The sequence below is a fragment of the Physella acuta genome, unplaced genomic scaffold (genome assembly GCF_028476545.2).
Source record: "Physella acuta isolate Inbredline_101_S28 unplaced genomic scaffold, ASM2847654v3 ptg000967l, whole genome shotgun sequence".
Lineage (NCBI taxonomy): Eukaryota > Metazoa > Mollusca > Gastropoda > Physidae > Physella > Physella acuta.
In genome coordinates, this window is record NW_026732484.1 from 37,226 (window position 1) to 57,956 (window position 20,731).

Here is a 20,731-nt window from a genome sequence, read left to right on the forward strand (position 1 = left end):
GAGGGAAACATCACAAACTTCCACTGTCTTGTGGCTACACAGAGGGAAACATCACAAACTTCCACTGTCTTGTGGCTACACAGAGGGAAACATCACAAACCTCCACTGTCTTGTGGCTACACAGAGGGAAACATCACAAACCTCCACTGTCTTGTGGCTACACAGAGGGAAACATCACAAACCTCCACTGTCTTGTGGCTACACAGAGGGAAACATCACAAACCTCCACTGTCTTGTGGCTACACAGAGGGAAACATCACAAACCTCCACTGTCTTGTGGCTACACAGAGGGAAACATCACAAACTTCCACTGTCTTGTGGCTACACAGAGGGAAACATCACAAACTTCCACTGTCTTGTGGCTACACAGAGGGAAACATCACAAACTTCCACTGTCTTGTGGCTACACAGAGGAAAACATCACAAACCTCCACTGTTAACCCCCACACTTTTGTGTTATTACACTGTAGGACATAGGCCTACTAACCCTACTTCATAGATTTAACTGAAACAGAATCGACTCGACAAAAATAACTAGTTGTTATTGCAATAAAAAAAATATAAGGCCATAAAGCTTTCATACAATTTTATTTCAACTGGAAATTATTTTCTGCTTAACTCCCCTCCCCCAACTATTATATTTTCAGCTTTAGAAAACGTGAAATATACTTAATGGTAAAAACACAATCATGAGTTGGGTTTTAATCTCATTAAGTGCTGGCACGATAATGAGTTTGTCTCATTAAGTGCTGGCATAAATGAAGAGCAGGGTGCTAGCAGCACCTGTCCCTCCCACCAGATCTTGTGGACGCCTGTCTTTAACATAGTTGGCAGCAGCCTCAGCGTGGCTGGCGTCCAGTGGTGCCATAGCCGCGTGACAGAACACTTGCCAGCCCTGCAGATAGAAGAAACTGTCATAGCTAGAGATCTACAATCACATTGTCAGGAACATTTGATCAGACTTGACCGAACCATGAGGTTTGATTCAATGGTCAAATTCAATGGTCAAATGATCAGACTTGACTAAACCATGAGATTTGATTCAATGGTCAAATGATCAGACTTGACCAAACCATGAGATTTGATTCAATGGTCAAATGATCAGACTTGACCAAACCATGAGATTTGATTCAATGGTCAAATGATCAGACTTGACTAAACCATGAGATTTGATTCAATGGTCAAATGATCAGACTTGACCAAACCATGAGATTTGATTCAATGGTCAAATGATCAGACTTGACTAAACCATGAGATTTGATTCAATGGTCAAATGATCAGACTTGACCAAACCATGAGATTTGATTCAATGGTCAAATGATCAGACTTGACCAAACCCATGAGATTTGATTCAATGGTCAAATGATCAGACTTGACCAAACCATGAGATTTGATTCAATGGTCAAATGATCAGACTTGACCAAACCCATGAGATTTGATTCAATGGTCAAATGATCAGACTTGACCAAACCCATGAGATTTGATTCAATGGTCAAATGATCAGACTTGACCAAACCATGAGATTCGATTCAATGGTCAAATGATCAGACTTGACTAAACCATGAGATTTGATTCAATGGTCAAATGATCAGACTTGACTAAACTCATGAGTTTCCCCACACATGCTATAAACGGGTGTGCTAAATGTTATAAATACAGCGAATAGTTTTATTAAAATATGTTACTTACAATCCCAAGGGGTCGAGAGAGATCAGCTGTCTTTTCTGCTATGGAATAAGATGGGTTCGAACTTGGATTTATTGCAGACTCACATGTATGTTGAATACTTCCAGCCCATTCCTTAACAAAATATTTTGACCAATAATTTTCTTTTAAATCAACAAGGAGCTGTCAGTTTTAAATCATCAAAAGAAACATAAAAAGTGCTAGACAAAGTGCTAGACAAAGTGCTAGACAAAGTGCTAGACAAAGTGCTAGACATGTCCAAGTGTCCAACGAACCTGATCCATCCAGTACTTGGACACAGACGTGATGGGGATGACCTGGATGCCCACCAGACAACCATGACGCTGGGGGAAGATGTTCGGATCACACGGCCAATTCAGAGTGTACGCGTAGAAGTCTGGTTCTGTTATCATCCCAACCACACCAAAGTTTTGGAGAATTGGAGGAAACTGGTTCCGATTATGAGAGCGCACCTGAAAGGTTCGAACCAGTTAGATAGGTACATTGGCAAGTTTATGTTGGATTGACAAGTTAGTGCTGCTGAATATGTTGGCAAGTTTGTTGGATAGACAAGTTAGTGCTGCTGAATATGTTGGCAAGTTTGTTGGATAGACAAGTTAGTGCTGCTGAATATGTTGGCAAGTTTGTTGGATAGACAAGTTAGTGCTGCTGAATATGTTGGCAAGTTTGTTGGATAGACAAGTTAGTGCTGCTGAATATGTTGGCAAGTTTGTTGGATAGACAAGTTAGTGCTGCTGAATATGTTGGCAAGTTTATGATGAATGGACAAGTTAGTGCTGCTGAATATGTTGGCAAGTTTATGTTGGATAGACAAGTTAGTGCTGCTGAATATGTTGGCAAGTTTGTTGAATAGACAAGTTAGTACTGCTGAATACAGTTTTGAGTGTTCTTACTTCAAAATAGACCATTAGGATACCATATATTATTCCCTCATAGTTGATCTATGTGATTTATAAACACTCCGTTAATCCTTTACAGAATAAACTGCCACCCAATTTCCGTATAACTGAGTTTTAGGATACTACACAGTGTCTCATTTTCTACTGAGACAAAAGCCTACCTGCCAGTATTCACGAACAGATGCCACTTCCATCGCTAGTAAAATCTGGCCAGTTTGTCTCATATTATGATCGTTGAATGCATCTCCAAGAGCAGCTAATCCATGATAACAATTGATACCCTAGAGAAAAATATAATTCGAGAACTTAAACACAAACTGTAGTCGTGCTTTTGGGGATCGCATACATTTCTCCGAGTACTTGGTTCACTGTTGCAACAATCAGTGGGTGTCGAGTTAATTCTCGTTATTTAGAGCGCTAAATTATGTTTTATCAACAACAAAAACAGTTGTGTATCGAGCTGAAAGAGCTGACGGATCACCTCAGACGCTGACTCTTCTTGTCGAACTCCTGGCACCAAGCCGGAGGCCCACGAGAAGCCGGTGTATAAATCCTTTTGTCTGGAGACCGGGAAGTAGGGATCTTTAGGGCTGGGGTTGCCAACGTCCCTGGCTAGGGCATAAATGGCGGCCTTGTGAGCTGAAAGTTAACAGGTGCAAGTTTTTAAAGCAGTCAATTTCTTTGTCAAGTCTCGAGAAAATAAGTTTTTAAATCATCATATTTGTACTCCAAATTCAGTTTAAAAACAAATTGGACTATTAGAAATATTTTTAAAAATTTAAAATGCACACCAAAAAACAAACTGTAAATGATTAAAACACGATTACAGTCAATTGCGTAACTAGCAATTGGTCATGGGAGTTCTATTTTTCCATATATATATAATACAGACAGGCAGGCAGACAGACAGACATTTAGTACATTTACTATGATGGTGTAAGCAGTAATGTATCCTATCGAACCGTAATGTTCATGGGGCAGGTAAGGTAGAGTTAATCTGTTTCAGGGACTTCGGCTGTTGGGATAGTGTAGTCAGCACAATGCTCAGCCGCCTTTACTTTCCCAATAGAACTGGGTTAATGCCCGAACTAGAGGCTACCTTTTGACCACTCTGTCCCCTTTATGAGATAAACCATGGTCCACCCACTTACTGGGTATCAGTAGAAAAAATTATTTCAAAAAGTATATGGCTGTAATCCACCCAGCTGCCGCGGACAGGGTACCAAATATGTTAGCGGGGACGGGTTAAGAAAGTAACTGGTATTGATAACATCTTTATAGAAGAGGGGCGGTCCATGGGAGGGGTTATAATCCTACATTACCCCCCCCCCCACCGCCAACGCCAATTATTACAATTCGTAATTAAAACATTAAAATAGTTGAAATATTCTATCTAAATATACATGCAAACAAAGGGAAACGAGCTAAAAGAAAGGTGGCATACAGACAAGCTACTACTTTGTTATACCGTTTCCCCAGCTGCGGTTGTGTTTAACGTAATATGCCAGGGCGTAGATGAAGTAGCCTAAATGAAAGTGGTGGTCATTGTAGTAGGGGAAACCGTAATCCACTCCCCAGTCGATGCCAGAATCTCCTGTGGCTCTAAGAAAGAGCCCGCCCCACACGTCATCGTAATGGAACTTCCACATGTCATCAAGTGTATCTGGTCAAGGAGACAATAAAACATGGTAGCTGGTCAAGGAGACAATAAAACATGGTAGCTGGTCAAGGAGACAATAAAACATGGTAGCTGGTCAAGGAGACAATAAAACATGGTAGCTGGTCAAGGAGACAATAAAACATGGTAGCTGGTCAAGGAGACAATAAAACATGGTAGCTGGTCAAGGAGACAATATAACATGGTAGCTGGTCAAGGAGACAATAAAACATGGTAGCTGGTCAAGGAGACAATAAAACATGGTAGCTGGTCAAGGAGACAATATAACATGGTAGCTGGTCAAGGAGACAATAAAACATGGTAGCTGGTCAAGGAGACAATAAAACATGGTAGCTGGTCAAGGAGACAATAAAACATGGTAGCTGGTCAAGGAGACAATAAAACATGGTAGCTGGTCAAGGAGACAATAAAACATGGTAGCTGGTCAAGGAGACAATAAAACATGGTAGCTGGTCAAGGAGACAATAAAACATGGTAGCTGGTCAAGGAGACAATAAAACATGGTTACATGACTAATAATTTAGGTTTCTTAAAGAAATGTACACACAAAAATCCTAATTAGACACACGTTCTGACCTTGTATTCTAAGCCATTTCTCCAGACAGTTTTTGAGTGAGTTTTCTAGCTTAGTGTAGTGGTTCGTGTTAAACGCCCTGGACAAACTAGCCAATCTTGTCACCATTCCTAGACCTTTTCCACCATTGTAGCTGTCTGTATGCTCACATATAGCGTCCAGGTTTTCATTCTGTGCATCCCTGTCTATAGCTGCTAGAATGTTCTGAATAAGAAACGAACATTAGTTAAATTCAGTGTTATGAGGTTTGTTTCAGGCAAATCTACACGCGTGTGTGTTCCCGTTTCGACACATCTAAGTGAACTCTCACTCATCGAGACTTAAACAAAGTTTAGATTTGACTTTTTTTTTAGCAATAGCATGGAAACATACAAGGCTGTGAGAAAGAAACAATAAACAATAGCCACAAATATTCTTCAGTTCACCACCCTCTTCTCACAACCCCAATTTCACCATTTGCTTCTACAGACTGTTAAGTGACACCTTCCAGCCAGTCCATCTAGATAGACCCCATCAACTTTTCCAACCAGTCCATCTAGATAGACCCCATCAACTTTTCCAGCTAACCCATCTAGATAGACCCCATCAACATTTCCAACCAGTCCATCTAGATAGACCCCATCAACATTTCCAGCCAGTCCATCTAGCTAGACCCCATCAACTTTTTCAGCCAGCCCATCTAGATAGACCCCATCAACTTTTCCAGCCAGCCCATCTAGATAGACCCCATCAACTTTTCCAGCCAGTCCATCTAGCTAGACCCCATCAACTTTTCCAGCCAGCCCATCTAGCTAGACCCCATCAACTTTTCCATCCAGTCCATCTAGATAGACCCCATCAACTTTTCCAGCCAGTCCATCTAGCTAGACCCCATCAACTTTTCCAGCCAGCCCATCTAGCTAGACCCCATCAACTTTTCCATCCAGTCCATCTAGATAGACCACATCAACTTTTCCAGCCAGCCCATCTAGCTAGACCCCATCAACTTTTCCATCCAGTCCATCTAGATAGACCCCATCAACTTTTCCAGCCAGTCCATCTAGCTAGACCCCATCAACTTTTCCAGCCAGCCCATCTAGATAGACCCCATCAACTTTTCCATCCAGTCCATCTAGATAGACCCCATCAACTTTTCCAGCCAGTCCATCTAGCTAGACCCCATCAACTTTTCCAGCCAGCCCATCTAGCTAGACCCCATCAACTTTTCCATCCAGTCCATCTAGATAGACCACATCAACTTTTCCAGCCAGCCCATCTAGCTAGACCCCATCAACTTTTCCATCCAGTCCATCTAGATAGACCCCATCAACTTTTCCAGCCAGCCCATCTAGCTAGACCCCATCAACTTTTCCAGCCAGCCCATCTAGCTAGACCCCATCAACTTTTCCAGCCAGCCCATCTAGATAGACCCCATCAACTTCTCCATCCATAATTTATTGACAATACTAATGTCAACTAGAAACTCAAGTTTGACCTTTGAACTCTCACACATACAAATGGCTGGAAGGCAAACCTGCAGTTGTGTTGGGTTGGCCTTGACCCTTTCAACAGCCTGTGGATCTGGATCAACTGGAGTGTGTAGAACGTCGTAGTCCATCAGCCAGTCATTGCCCTCATAGCCTTTGAAAAAAAATGGCGTGCTGACGATCTTGTCAGGGTGGGATTTTGTCAGAATGATGGCCTGCAAGGATCATGACAAAATGTTTGAAGCTGCGAATAAGACATGGCGAGCTAATCACGTGACCCTCTACTCGTTCTATTGGCCACATGGCTGGAATACAAGGTAGAACTCTTCGAATAATTCAAAACTCTCACTCTATCTAAAGTGAGTAGCTTCTCATATTGAGTAAACAATTTCAATAAATAAAAATAGGTTACTGGACATCAAAGTTCTGCTATAGCAAGTCTATCTGCTTGAACAAAATGTAGGCTATAGGGGAGGATTAAGCTAGGAATCAATTATTGATACATTTTGTATTGAGATGATTTAAACAAACATATAACTAGATTTTGATTGTGTTTTGTATTGGAATGGTTGAAACAAACATATAACTAGATTTTGATGGTGTTTTGTATTGGAATGGTTGAAACAAACATATAACTAGATTTTAATTATGTTTTGTATTGGAATTGTTGAAACAAACATATAACTAGATTTTGATTGTGTTTTGTATTGGAATTGTTGAAACAAACATATAACTAGATTTTGATTGTGTTTTGAATTGGAATGGTTGAAACAAACATATAACTAGATTTTGATTGTGTTTTGTATTGGAATGGTTGAAACAAACATATAACTAGATTTTGATTGTGTTTTGTATTGGAATGGTTGAAACAATCATATAACTAGATTTTGATTGTGTTTTGTATGGGAATGGTTGAAACAATCATATAACTAGATTTTGATTGTGTTTTGTATGTGAATGGTTGAAAGAAACAGCCCGTAAAACTCACCTGGTGCGGCATGGGAACCATGAGCAAAGTTCCTGCCGTAGCAGGAGAACCTGAAGCATCCACTGTGTTCCAGTCAAAGCTGACGTAGCCTTTGTTTCGAGCGTCACTAACGCAGTATTTGACTTGAGGCTTGTAGGCATACACGCCAGCGTATTTGTCGAAGAAGTTGATCTGAGAACCATCCCCTCGTGGCGATGACCCGGCGTAGGCTACCTGAAGTAGACCACTGTACTGACCGCCTCCGGGGGGTGAAAAGGTGATATCACCTTGATTGATTGCTGCGATTACAGGTGAGGAGAAGTAGAGAAGAAATTTTCGACTCCTGTCGGGTAGATCTGTTCCAGGCTCCCTCAACTCCAGGACAAACTTGGTGTTGGCCTGTGCGATGTCCCCAGTGTTGTACCCATAATTCACTGGGCCAGAGGTCACCAGATTTGGTGCTTGTGTACCCTGGGGATTTACAGCAGCATCACCATCTGTGAGGACCGAGCCATCACATTTCCCCTGGTACGGATGTTCCAGCCACCCTGATCTAGGGAGCGTTGTAACTCCGATCAAATTGACGGCAAATCTGGCTGACAAAAACATTGGGTTAGGGTATGGCTTGGTCTTAGTTTGATTTGGGGGGGGGGGGGGATATTTATCTACGTACAGCCTACACATCGAAAAAATATTTGTCTACGTACAGCCTACACGTTGAAAAAATATTTGACTACATACAGCCTACACAACGAAAAAATATTTGACTACATACAGCCTACACAACGAAAAAATATTTGACTACATACAGCCTACACAACGAAAAAATATTTGACTACATACAGCCTACACAACGAAAAAATATTTCATTTTTGCATTTTAAAGAAGTCAGAGAGCCTACAAATATTGCTTATATAAGTCTGAGATCTGAAGGCGAATGGACATTGGCCTAAACCTTGCGACTAAAACTATCAGTCTGTATCTAAGACCTCAACAAGTAACCACAGTCTTTCATATTTCAATATAATATTGTAAATAAAAGTCGTCGAAAGCAGCCCGAGAGAACCGAACAAATAATGTGTGGTTATGGCAAACTTTTAACTGGTCTAAACTGACCGTAGGCAATATTTCTCTAAATGAACATAGACAACTTTCCTGAAAAAAAAATATCGAAAGTTTCCAGCGAATGCTGAGGATACTTAAGGAAATTTGGATGACTTATAGTTTTTATGGAAATAGTGAATGACTTTTAAGCCTCTCAGAAATATAAAGCGTAGCTTATACGACCTCACTAAGGGTAAAAACTGACAAGTAGTGATGACAACCTTCTTTAAATCTGTACATTAAATATTTTTATTTCAACCGATTTAACTACGTGGTGTCGTAGATGGCAGCATCAAGAAACACGAGCAAATAGAAACTCTGTACATCTGACTAAAGACATTTATATAAAAGAAAATTGCAACGGACGCGCCTTTTTCCAAATAATTCTATGGAGGGTTAGATTAGTGTTCAAGCTTCTTTATGTTTATGCGGAGATAGGTTTTATGCTAGCCAATCAAAAAATTATGGATAACAGGAGAAGTATACAGAGGCGTAGCGACCCTTCCCGGCGCCCGGGGACAAACTTTTCGATTTGCACCCCCCCCCCCTCGAGATTTTTATTTGCACTTCCCCCCCCCCCCCTCAAACTTTCGATTTGCACCCCCCCTCGAGATTTTCATTTGCACCCCCCCCCTCAAACTTTCGATTTGCACCCCCCTCAACCTTTCAATTTTTTTTCCAACCCATTTTGGCGCCCCCTAAGGTCGGCGCCCGGGGACATATGTCCCCCTCGCTACGCTACTAGAAGTATATTACATGTACAATATCTGAGACTTACATGTTAAACATCGATAATCAGAGACATATTACATGTACAATATGGACGATCAGAGACATATATTATGTGTACAAAATGGACGATCAGAGACATATATTATGTGTACAATATGGACGATAAGGGACAGATATTATGTGTACAATATGGACGATAAAGGACATATATTATGTGTACAATATGGACGATCAGAGACATATATTATGTGTACAAAATGGACGATCAGAGACATATATTATGTGTACAAAATGGACGATAAGGGACATATATTATGTGTACAATATGGACGATCAGAGACATATATTATGTGTACAAAATGGACGATCAGAGACATATATTATGTGTACAATATGGACGATAAGGGACATATATTATGTGTACAAAATGGACGATAAGGGACAGATATTATGTGTACAATATGGACGATCAGAGACATATATTATGTGTACAATATGGACGATCAGAGACATATATTATGTGTACAATATGGACGATAAGGGACATATATTATGTGTACAAAATGGACGATAAAGGACATATATTATGTGTACAATATGGACGATAAGGGACAGATATTATGTGTACAATATGGACGATCAGAGACATATATTATGTGTACAAAATGGACGATAAGGGACATATATTATGTGTACAATATGGACGATAAGGGACATATATTATGTGTACAATATGGACGATAAGGGACAGATATTATGTGTACAATATGGACGATCAGAGACATATATTATGTGTACAATATGGACGATCAGAGACATATATTATGTGTACAATATGGACGATAAGGGACATATATTATGTGTACAATATGGACGATCAGAGACATATATTATGTGTACAATATGGACGATAAAGGACATATATTATGTGTACAATATGGACGATAAGGGACATATATTATGTGTACAATATGGACGATAAAAACATATATTATGTGTACAATATGGACGATCAGAGACATATATTATGTGTACAATATAGACGATAAGGGACATATATTATGTGTACAATATGGACGATAAGGAACATATATTATGTGTACAATATGGACGATCAGAGACATATATTATGTGTACAATATAGACGATAAGGGACATATATTATGTGTACAATATGGACGATAAGGAACATATATTATGTGTACAATATAACTCTCTGGATTTGTTTGAACTCACTTGAAGTCGTTGGACGGGGCCTTGACCTTCATGGTAACCTGATTCCCAACGTGTTGGCACTGTGCAGGTGAACATGTGTGCATACCTGGTGTGAAGCCACCCACCCAGGCAGAAGCGGTTTCTAGCGCATATTGAAACTGTCGACAGACAGGGATTTGGTTCATTTAGTGCAAACGAAATACAATTTCTGGGGCGCAATAAACATTTCTGTGACGGGGAGAGGGAGGCGGACACTTATTAGTGTATATATTTTGTATAAACAGTATACATTTGTTCAAATACTCTTTACTCGGGTTATATAATATATTGTTTTTTTTCATTTGTAAATGATAAAGCCTTATCTCTAAAAGATTTAGTCCTTAAAGTTTATCTTTTATCACAAGCTTTTATTTAACTTGGTTCCTTCCCCCGAGCCCTGGGTGCCAAATCGATACCTGTCGGTAGTGGACGGTCAATCGATTTAGTAAACGAATATAGTAGACTAGACCAACGTATCCATAGTGTATCGCGCTGTTAAAACAAAACGCCATAGTGCTAACACAAAAGCCTGCGGCTCCAAATCAGATACTGCCGATTTAGTCAACAAACGTAGACGCAATAATGCTTACATAGGAGTCCGGCGCTCCGCGTCAATCAACTTCCGGGTCGCCTGCGGATGCACCTGGTGCAGTTTTACCGTTGAATCAAGTAGTACCACTGACCGGCTCTGCAGGACGCCCAATCAACGGATGCCATATGATTAGATAGCGGCTCGAGTACTCTAGGCGCCCTAAGCAGCCCTTCCTAAATTTTAGTTTTTTTATTTCGCAGAAACCTTTTTTTGAGTATATATTATTAACAACTTCGTAAGGTTTCATTTCAATCGGATGAAAGCTTCAGTAATTCATAAAGGACACATAGAAAATTATAATTTAATTCTTATATATATATATATATATATATATATATATATATATATATATATATATATATATATATATATATATATATATATATATATGGCTACAGTACATTACCCCCCAGGATATTTCCCCTGTATTTCCCCCCTGTCATTTCCCCTTGTCAATTACCCCCTGGGGAATTACCCCCCCCCCCCCACCCATCCACCAAGATAGAATCCTGATTCTAACTCTAACTCTATACCTATACAGTACCATAATTCTAACCTTAAGACAAATACGAAAAACCTAAGAATTCACATCACCCTAAATTTAACCCAAAACCAAACCCAACTCTAGACATTGATTTAACCTTAACCCTAACCCTAACCCTAGACCTAGCCCAAACTCAAACCGTAGCTCTAACCCTAGCTGAACCTTAAGCTATGACCGGGGGGGGGGGGGTAATGTCCTACTGGGCGGGGGATAATTGACAGGGGGTAATTACTTCGGGAGGTAATTACGGGGGGATGTCGGGGGGTGGGGTAATTGACGGGGGGGGGGGGGTAATGCCCTGTTCCCATATATATATATATATATATATATATATATATATATATATAATTACATTGACGGGGGGGGGGTAATGCCCTGTTCCCATATATATATATATATATATATATATATATATATATATATATATATATATATATATATATATATATATATATATATATATATATATATAATTACATGGTCTATTCCTGGAAAAGGTTCAGTTCCCAAGTCGACAGTGACTGTTAAGTCTAGTGACGTAGTACAGGTTGCACTTAAGGTGACGTCACCTGGCGCCCTGTGACTAACTGCTCGCTTGGCTGTGCAGGTTGTCTCCCCTGGGTGGTTGGTCCAGTCGGAAGGAACAAGGTAGTGGCCGATGTAGTTGACGGCGTAGTTCATCACACCTGAGTGGTCGGTCCAAATAGTTCAGTCAATACAACATATATCACACCTGAGTGGTCGGTCCAAATAGTTCAGTCAATACAACATATATCACACCTGAGTGGTCGGTCCAAATAGTTCAGTCAATACAACATATATCACACCTGAGTGGTCGGTCCAAATAGTTCAGTCAATACAACATATATCACACCTGAGTGGTCGGTCCAAATAGTTCAGTCAATACAACATATATCACACCTGAGTGGTCGGTCCTAATAGTTCAGTCAATACAACATATATCACACCTGAGTGGTCGGTCCAAATAGTTCAGTCAATACAACATATATCACACCTGAGTGGTCGGTCCAAATAGTTCAGTCAATACAACATATATCACACCTGAGTGGTCGGTCCAAATAGTTCAGTCAATACAACATATATCACACCTGAGTGGTCGGTCCAAATAGTTCAGTCAATACAACATATATCACACCTGAGTGGTCGGTCCTAATAGTTCAGTCAATACAACATATATCACACCTGAGTGGTCGGTCCAAATAGTTCAGTCAATACAACATATATCACACCTGAGTGGTCGGCCCAAATAGTTCAGTCAATACAACATATATCACGCCTGAGTGGTCGGCCCAAATAGTTCAGTCAATACAACATATATCACACCTGAGTGGTCGGTCCAAATAGTTCAGTCAATACAACATGTATCACACCTGAGTGGTCGGTCCAAATAGTTCAGTCAATACAACATATATCACACCTGAGTGGTCGGCCCAAATAGTTCAGTCAATACAACATATATCACACCTGAGTGGTCGGTCCAAATAGTTCAGTCAATACAACATATATCACACCTGAGTGGTCGGTCCAAATAGTTCAGTCAATACAACATATATCACACCTGAGTGGTCGGTCCAAATAGTTCAGTCAATATATGACATTAACTGACACTACAACATCTGACATTAACTGACATATGAATACAACATGTGCTATTAACTGACAAAATGATTTGTTGACGGACAAAATGAACTTTTAACAGACACGTGTATTCACAAGAGATTTGAACCTGATGAATTGGGGATTCGAATTTTGATCGTCTTCCCGCCATCTTGAGCAGTGCAATGCGAATCGTCACATGTTCGCATGAATGTCCTTCCCCAGTTACTCTTAGGGTCTGCCGCCCACTGGGATAAAAAGACATTTGAAAATGAAATGTGTACACCCTTAACCATAACAAACAACATGTAATCTTTAGTGTACACCCTTAACCATAACAAACAACATGTAATCTTTAGTGCACACCCTTAACCATAACAAACAACATGTCATCTTTAGTGTACACGCTTAACCATAACAAACAACATGTCATCTTTAGTGTATACCCTTAACCATAACAAACATGTCATCTTTAGTGTACACCCTTAACCATAACAAACAACATGTAATCTTTAGTGTACACCCTTAACCATAACAAACAACATGTAATCTTTAGACATTCTACACCTTCCTAGCGCTTCGGCAAGCTGTTACATCACTCATTTGTCCATTTGCTTGATTATATTATCATTCTAAAAGAAAAGGTCAATCAGTTTACCAATATACAGTCAGATGTATAGAGTGGACGGTCTCGCTGTTTACAGTTGCATTGGGCCAAATGTCTTGTTCCCCACTACCACTGGTCTAATGTCTTGTTCCCCACTGGACAAATGTCTTGTTCCCCACTGGTCTAATGTCTTGTTACCCACTGGACAAACGTCTTGTTCCCCTCTGGACAATGTCATGTTCCCCACTGGACAAATGTCTTGTTCCCCACTGGACAAATGTCTTGTTCCCCACTGGACAAATGTCTTGTTCCCCACTGGACAAATGTCTTGTTCCCCACTGGGCATATGTCTTGTTCCCCACTGGACAAATGTCTTGTTCCCCATCGGACAAATATCTTGTTCCCCACTGGACAAATGTCTTGTTCCCCACTGGACAAATGTCTTGTTCCCCACTGGACAAATGTCTTGTTCCCAATCGGACAAATATCTTGTTCCCCACTGGACAAATGTCTTGTTCCCCACTGGACAAATGTCTTGTTCCCCACTGGACAAATATCTTGTTCCCCACTGGACAAATGTCTTGTTCCCCACTGGGCAAATGTCTTGTTCCCCACTGGACAAATATCTTGTTCCCCACTGGACAAATGTCTTGTTCCCCACTGGACAAATGTCTTGTTGCCCACTGGACAAATGTCTTGTTCCCCACTGGACAAATATCTTGTTCCCCACTGGACAAATGTCGTGTTCCCCACTGGACAAATATCTTGTTCCCCACTGGACAAATATCTTGTTCCCCACTGGACAAATATCTTGTTCCCCACTGGGCATATGTCTTGTTCCCCACTGGACAAATGTCTTGTTCCCCACTGGGCAAATGTCTTGTTCCCCACTGGACAAATGTCGTGTTCCCCACTGGACAAATATCTTGTTCCCCACTGGACAAATATCTTGTTCCCCACTGGACAAATATCTTGTTCCCCACTGGACAAATATCTTGTTCCCCACTGGACAAATATCTTGTTCCCCACTGGGCAAATGTCTTGTTCCCCACTGGACAATGTCATGTTCCCCACTGGGCAAATGTCATGTTCCCCACTGGACAATGTCATGTTCCCCACTGGGCAAATGTCATGTTCCCCACTGGACAAATGTCTTGTTCCCCACTGGGCTAATGCCTTGTTCCCATTGGGCAAATATCTTGTTCCCCACTGGACAAATATCTTGTTCCCCACTGGGCTAATGCCTTGTTCCCCACTGGGCAAATGTCTTGTTCCCGACTGACCTGTAAAAGCTTGAGGTCTGTGACTGCCTTACTGTTGTGTAATGTAATTGTTAGCACTCCACCGTGACATTCGCCTTCAATGTTACCACTGCCGCCATCACCAGCTGTGTTGGAGAAACCATTTGAAAGAATGGAATTATTTAGGCTCTACTTGCTCATGCTTTAATCTACTTGTTTGTTTACCAAAGTTACAATATATGTAAAATAAAGATAAAACTTCACGTATCACGTGACTCCCTTCCAGTGGCGTAGCGAGGTCGGGTGTCACCCGGTGCGGCACTTAATGGTGTCACCCCCCCCCCCCCAGAGGCGTAGCGACCCTTCCCGGGGACAAACTTTCAAAATTTTTTATTTGCAACCCCCTCAAGTTTTCGATTTGCACCCCCCTCAAACTTTCGATTTGCACCCCCCCCCCCCTTAAATTTTTCTCTATATATTTTGCTATTTTTTGCCTTGGTATCACCCCCCTAAACGGTGTCACCCGGTGCGGTCCGCCCCCCCCGCCCCCCCCCCCTCGCTACGCCTCTGCTCCCTTCTTACCTGACGGCAAAACAGGACAATCGAAGCTGACGGCATGTCTGTTGATTGCTGTAAGACAGTAAGGTTTGACCACTGGGTTAGCAGACTTGAGGACGTGGGTAGCAAACGCTGACCCTCGAACTATTGGGACCTGCAGAATAAGATCGCCACTGGTACACCTTTGTGATCATTCAGTAGGTTTTAAACATCCACATTCTACGGTGACCTTTCAACTTTTGACATTCAAAATAATTTTGAGATGGTCTGTAGTTGTTAGAGTGATTGAAAACGTTTTAAAAAGTGTCGTTTTCGTTTAAATAATAGAACACCTCACGCAATAAAGTGTCAGGTATTATCCTAGTGTTCTAGGTTTAAATAATAGAACACCTCACGCAATAAAGTGTCAGGTATTATCCGAGTGTTCTTGGATGGACATTTCTTTGCTTCATCCCTAAATTTCTCATAAAAATAAGAAAAAAAAAACGTTTTACCTCCATGGTTCCAGTTGTCCCATGATAGAGAAAATTGGCGTACAACTCCCCGAAAGATGTCAGTGTTGGCTCCGTGGAGCCTGCGATATCAACTTGCACTCCTGATTTGCCTGGAAATAAATAAATCTATTACAAGTAGGCTTCTACACCATTTTACTGCTTTTGTACGGGGTGCATCTATGTACAGCTTTTTTTTAAAGGAGATTCTCGGAGGGGTAAAGGCACACAGTTAAAAGATAGATAAACATAAAATAGTGAATAGACAAGTACAAGAATCTAAGATAGACAAGTACAGTGTCTATACTAGACAAGTAGAAAAGCTAAGATGGACAAGTACAGTGTTTATACTAGACAAGTAGAAAAGCTAAGATGGACAAGTACAGTGTTTATACTAGACAAGTAGAAAAGCTAAGATGGACAAGTACAGCATCTATATTAGACAAGTAGAAAAGCTAAGATGGACAAGTATAGTGTTTATACTAGACAAGTACAAGAACCTAAAATGAACAAATGTAAGAGTCTAAGGTAATGATTTGGTTACTGAGAGTCTAAGGTAATGATTTGGTTACCTGAGAAAGAGTCTAAGGTAATGATTTGGTTACCTGAGAAAGAGTCTAAGGTAATGATTTGGTTACCTGAGAAAGAGTCTAAGGTAATGATTTGGTTACCTGAGAATCCTGAGAGCGGGTTCCCATCGGGCCCTGTTGTCATCTGGCGCATATTGGAGCCCATGTCATTAAGTTTGTTCCAAGGTTTTCCCTGCTCCCACGCCGACTGCTGTTCCATGAAGTCGGTTCGCTTTGGATCGTTCCAGCGATCCATTGTGTAGGCATCATGTACAGCACCATCAGGCGTTAAAAGTACTGAAATGTTCAGGATCACACACATCAGCATTCTTTTTCTGACACAACTTCTTGTGTGTGATCAAATAAAGACCACGAAATAATTATCATAATTTATTTTAAGTTAAGGATATTAAACCAAACCAAACTTGAATTAGAAGTGACAAAATTAAAACAAAATCACCATTCTCGTACCACAATAGGTCTGAGTAATGGAAGAAATAACGTAACTTTATAGGCATTATTAGTAACTCATTATTACATTGTAATCATTACATAGATCATTCATTAGAATGCTCGAACTCTCCATGAATAAAGTAATATCCTGAACAGTTTTTCAAAGGTCTCTGATAGTTCTTTTGCAAGTTTTTTTTCTTTTCAAATCTACTTTTTCTAAACTATTTATTTTTGTTTGATTAAAAGTAACCGTCTATAAAAATCCACATCGCTGATCTAGAATATTCTAGATGGTATTACAGCTTTCTCTCACCAGGAAGGTCGAGCAAAACGTTTCGAAGAGACGCTTTAATAGATTGATACATTTTATAACTAGATTTAGTATTTCATTTGGAACAGGCAAAATATTTAAGTAGTATGGAATCCCCTTTAGACCCAGCAATCTATTGTTTTTTGACAATGTCCAAAGAGGAATCCTTTTCCTTTTATGCACGTGTACATATATATGAATATATAAGTGCACACACACAAACACACAAGACATACATACATACATATATATATATATATATATATATATATATATATATATATATATATATATATATATATATATATATATATATATATATATATATATATATATATATATATATATACATATATATATATATATATATGTATGTATATATATATATATATATATATATATATATATATATATATATATATATATATATATATATGTGTGTGTGTGTGTGTATTTATACATGTTTGTATATATATAAATATATACATAAGAAAGTCTGTAATTGTAAGATCAACTTACTTTGATATGGTGTTTGTATAATTGGCCAAATGTCTTTGTTCTTGATGTGATTTGTAGCGAAGTGACCAGTAGGAAGAGGTCCATTTTGTCGCAAGTTGCCAACCCTCTGTGGAGTAGCCTTGACACCCAGCTCATGCGTGACGCCGAACAAGCTGATGGGGTCAGCATTGTCTAGAACTGTATCCTGGGCTGCATGGCAGTCGGGGGCGTTGGGCAGTACAGCCTTACACACGCCGACTAGATCTAGAGGATGGGTGGATGGATGGATGGATGGATGGGTGGATGGGTGGATGGGTGGATGGGTGGCTGGGTGGGTGGGTGGATGGATGGATGGATGGATGGATGGATGGATGGATGGATGGATGGATGGATGGATGGATGGATGGATGGATGGATGGATGGATGGATGGATGGATGGATGGATGGATGGATGGATGGATGGATGGATGGATGGATGGATGGATGGATGGATGGATGGATGGATGGATGGATGGATGGATGGATGGATGGATGGATGGATGGATGGATGGATGGATGGATGGATGGATGGATGGATGGATGGATGGATGGATGGATGGATGGATGGATGGATGGATGGATGGATGGATGGATGGATGGATGGATGGATGGATGGATGGATGGATGGATGGATGGATGGATGGATGGATGGATGGATGGATGGATGGATGGATGGATGGATGGATGGATGGATGGATGGATGGATGGATGGATGGATGGATGGATGGATGGATGGATGGATGGATGGATGGATGGATGGATGGATGGATGGAACTTACATATTACGGAAATTAAAAACGAGTTCCACATCTCACAGTTTAGAAAATAATCTGAAGCTGAAGCTTGTTAAAGCTTATCTTTGTAATTATTGAGGTCGGTGAAGTGGTAGGGCGGAGAATTTGTGAGTCACAGAAAGTATCCTAGCGTAGTTAGCATGTATTATTAATTTTATATCATCCAAATGATTAAACGTGTATTATTGCTAAAACTATAAACAATATGTGTATTCGTTATCCTTGCTTATATGGAAAAAAATTAAATAAAATTTAAACTTTTTTTTTATATTTACTTAAACGATGTTTACCGCCCCTGAAATGTAGTTCGTGTGACCTACGTTAACGTCAACCGTAATACGAAAATCTTATCACTAAACTTGCTCATGCAAAGGTTAAATGATCGTTAAACTGCAATTCTTCACACAACAAACAAACAGCCTATGACAAACTAACAAAAACGGCCATAGCAAAATAACCCCAACAAACACACCATTTTAAGATTCTGCGACAATATAACCCCGTGTAAACTGCTGCTAATAAAAAAAAGCCCCTCCCTCAAGTGACAATATAACCCCGTGTAAACTGCTGCTAATAAAAAAAAGCCCCTCCCTCAAGTGACAATATAACCCCGTGTAAACTGCTGCTAATTTTAAAAAAAAAGCCCCTCCCTCAAGTGACAATATAACCCCGTGTAAACTGCTGCTAATTTTAAAAAAAAGCCCCTCCCTCAAGTGACAATATAACCCCGTGTAAACTACTGCTAATTTAAAAAAAAGCCCCTCCCTCAAGTGACAATATAACCCCGTGTAAACTGCTGCTAATTAAAAAAAAAAGCCCCTCCCTCAAGTTGGCACGAGGCAAAATGGATCTAGTTTATTGGATTTTCTAAAAACGTAATGATTTGATTCATAATTTAACATACTCATAAAAGGCAAAGAGCTTTAAAATGAGGTCGTAGTTAAGGCCAAAAGTTCGTAGATTCTAAAACTAAATTCAACGAAAAAAAAAAAGGATAAATGGAAAAAATATCATGAGCTACCCCAGCTCATATATTTACACAAATTTTAACGAGAGTGGGGAGGGGGGATGAAAACGTCCAACCCCGAGAACGAAATACAATAATATATTCTTTTACTGGTGCGCCCCCCCCCTCCCCCGGAGAAAAAGTCAGAAAGAAACAGTGTTCATCGGGCGTTACACCAGCGATTATTCTAAGAAACGTGTGGTGATATCATTACATTTACATTTGTATCATTTTTATTGAGATTATCATCTATTTTAATACAGAGAACATTTTATAAGTGTTTGAACTTTGTTTATGTGTCCAAGTGATTTGTAACTGTAATCGGTACTGTCAACGAATAAATCAGGTTTTCCAAGGCTTGAACTGGCCATGTAAGAGGCACGGATTCCTCAAGTCTGGTCCTACGCACTAACCCAATGAAGTTTTTTATGAGGGATTCATCAACACTTTGGCAATCGTGTATTTTTAGATGTGTAAACTTTTTTTAGAGTTAATTAAAAAATGTAAACAATGTCGACACTTTTGGGATATTATTTGTTGGTGCGTTAGTTTGTCTACACTACTACCGAGACACCATAGGGTATGTTGTAAGCAAACCATCTGTTTACGTCGATCAACCTCCGAAATGGTGAAAGAAAACATCCCATAAGATGACGTCACGCTTTTTAACGGATTAAAAAAGGCAGATCCTCGGGGGTCATCCATAAATGACGTCACGCTTTTTTTGATGATTTTTACCCCCCCCCCCCCCCTCCCCTCCCTACACACATCGTCACAAAAAGCCAGACTCCTCCCCCTAAAATGACGTCACACCTCCGCCTACAACCCCCCTCAAAAATACTCAAAATTGCAGTTGATTTTTTCTTAAAACATCGATATTTTTCCAAAATCTTGTCTGAACTCTGTCGACATAGAGTAATTTAATCAACTTCTATTATAATTTATTAAAACAGTTTTCTAAAATGCAAAATAACGTCTAAAATTAGTTTTCTTACATAGCTTTTTTTAATGCAAAACTGTGACGTCGCACC

General features: G+C 40.0%; 1 protein-coding gene across 1 annotated transcript; it reads right to left on the reverse strand.

Annotated features, from left to right (window-relative positions):
- Positions 1–571: 571 nt before the first annotated feature.
- Positions 572–18,802, reverse strand: LOC131953973 (uncharacterized). Its single transcript, XM_059317431.1, has 18 exons — positions 18,680–18,802; positions 17,883–18,125; positions 16,703–16,897; positions 16,035–16,144; positions 15,565–15,694; positions 15,025–15,128; positions 13,265–13,382; positions 11,995–12,203; positions 10,364–10,500; positions 7,313–7,883; positions 6,372–6,539; positions 4,861–5,062; positions 4,075–4,269; positions 3,088–3,245; positions 2,768–2,887; positions 1,962–2,159; positions 1,690–1,800; positions 572–895 (listed from the first exon to the last, which is right to left on the reverse strand). Exons 1-18 carry the CDS (start codon positions 18,708–18,710, stop codon positions 743–745), a joined length of 3,153 nt encoding a protein of 1,050 aa, XP_059173414.1. The 5' UTR covers positions 18,711–18,802; the 3' UTR covers positions 572–742.
- Between the last annotated feature and the right edge of the window lie 1,929 nt (positions 18,803–20,731).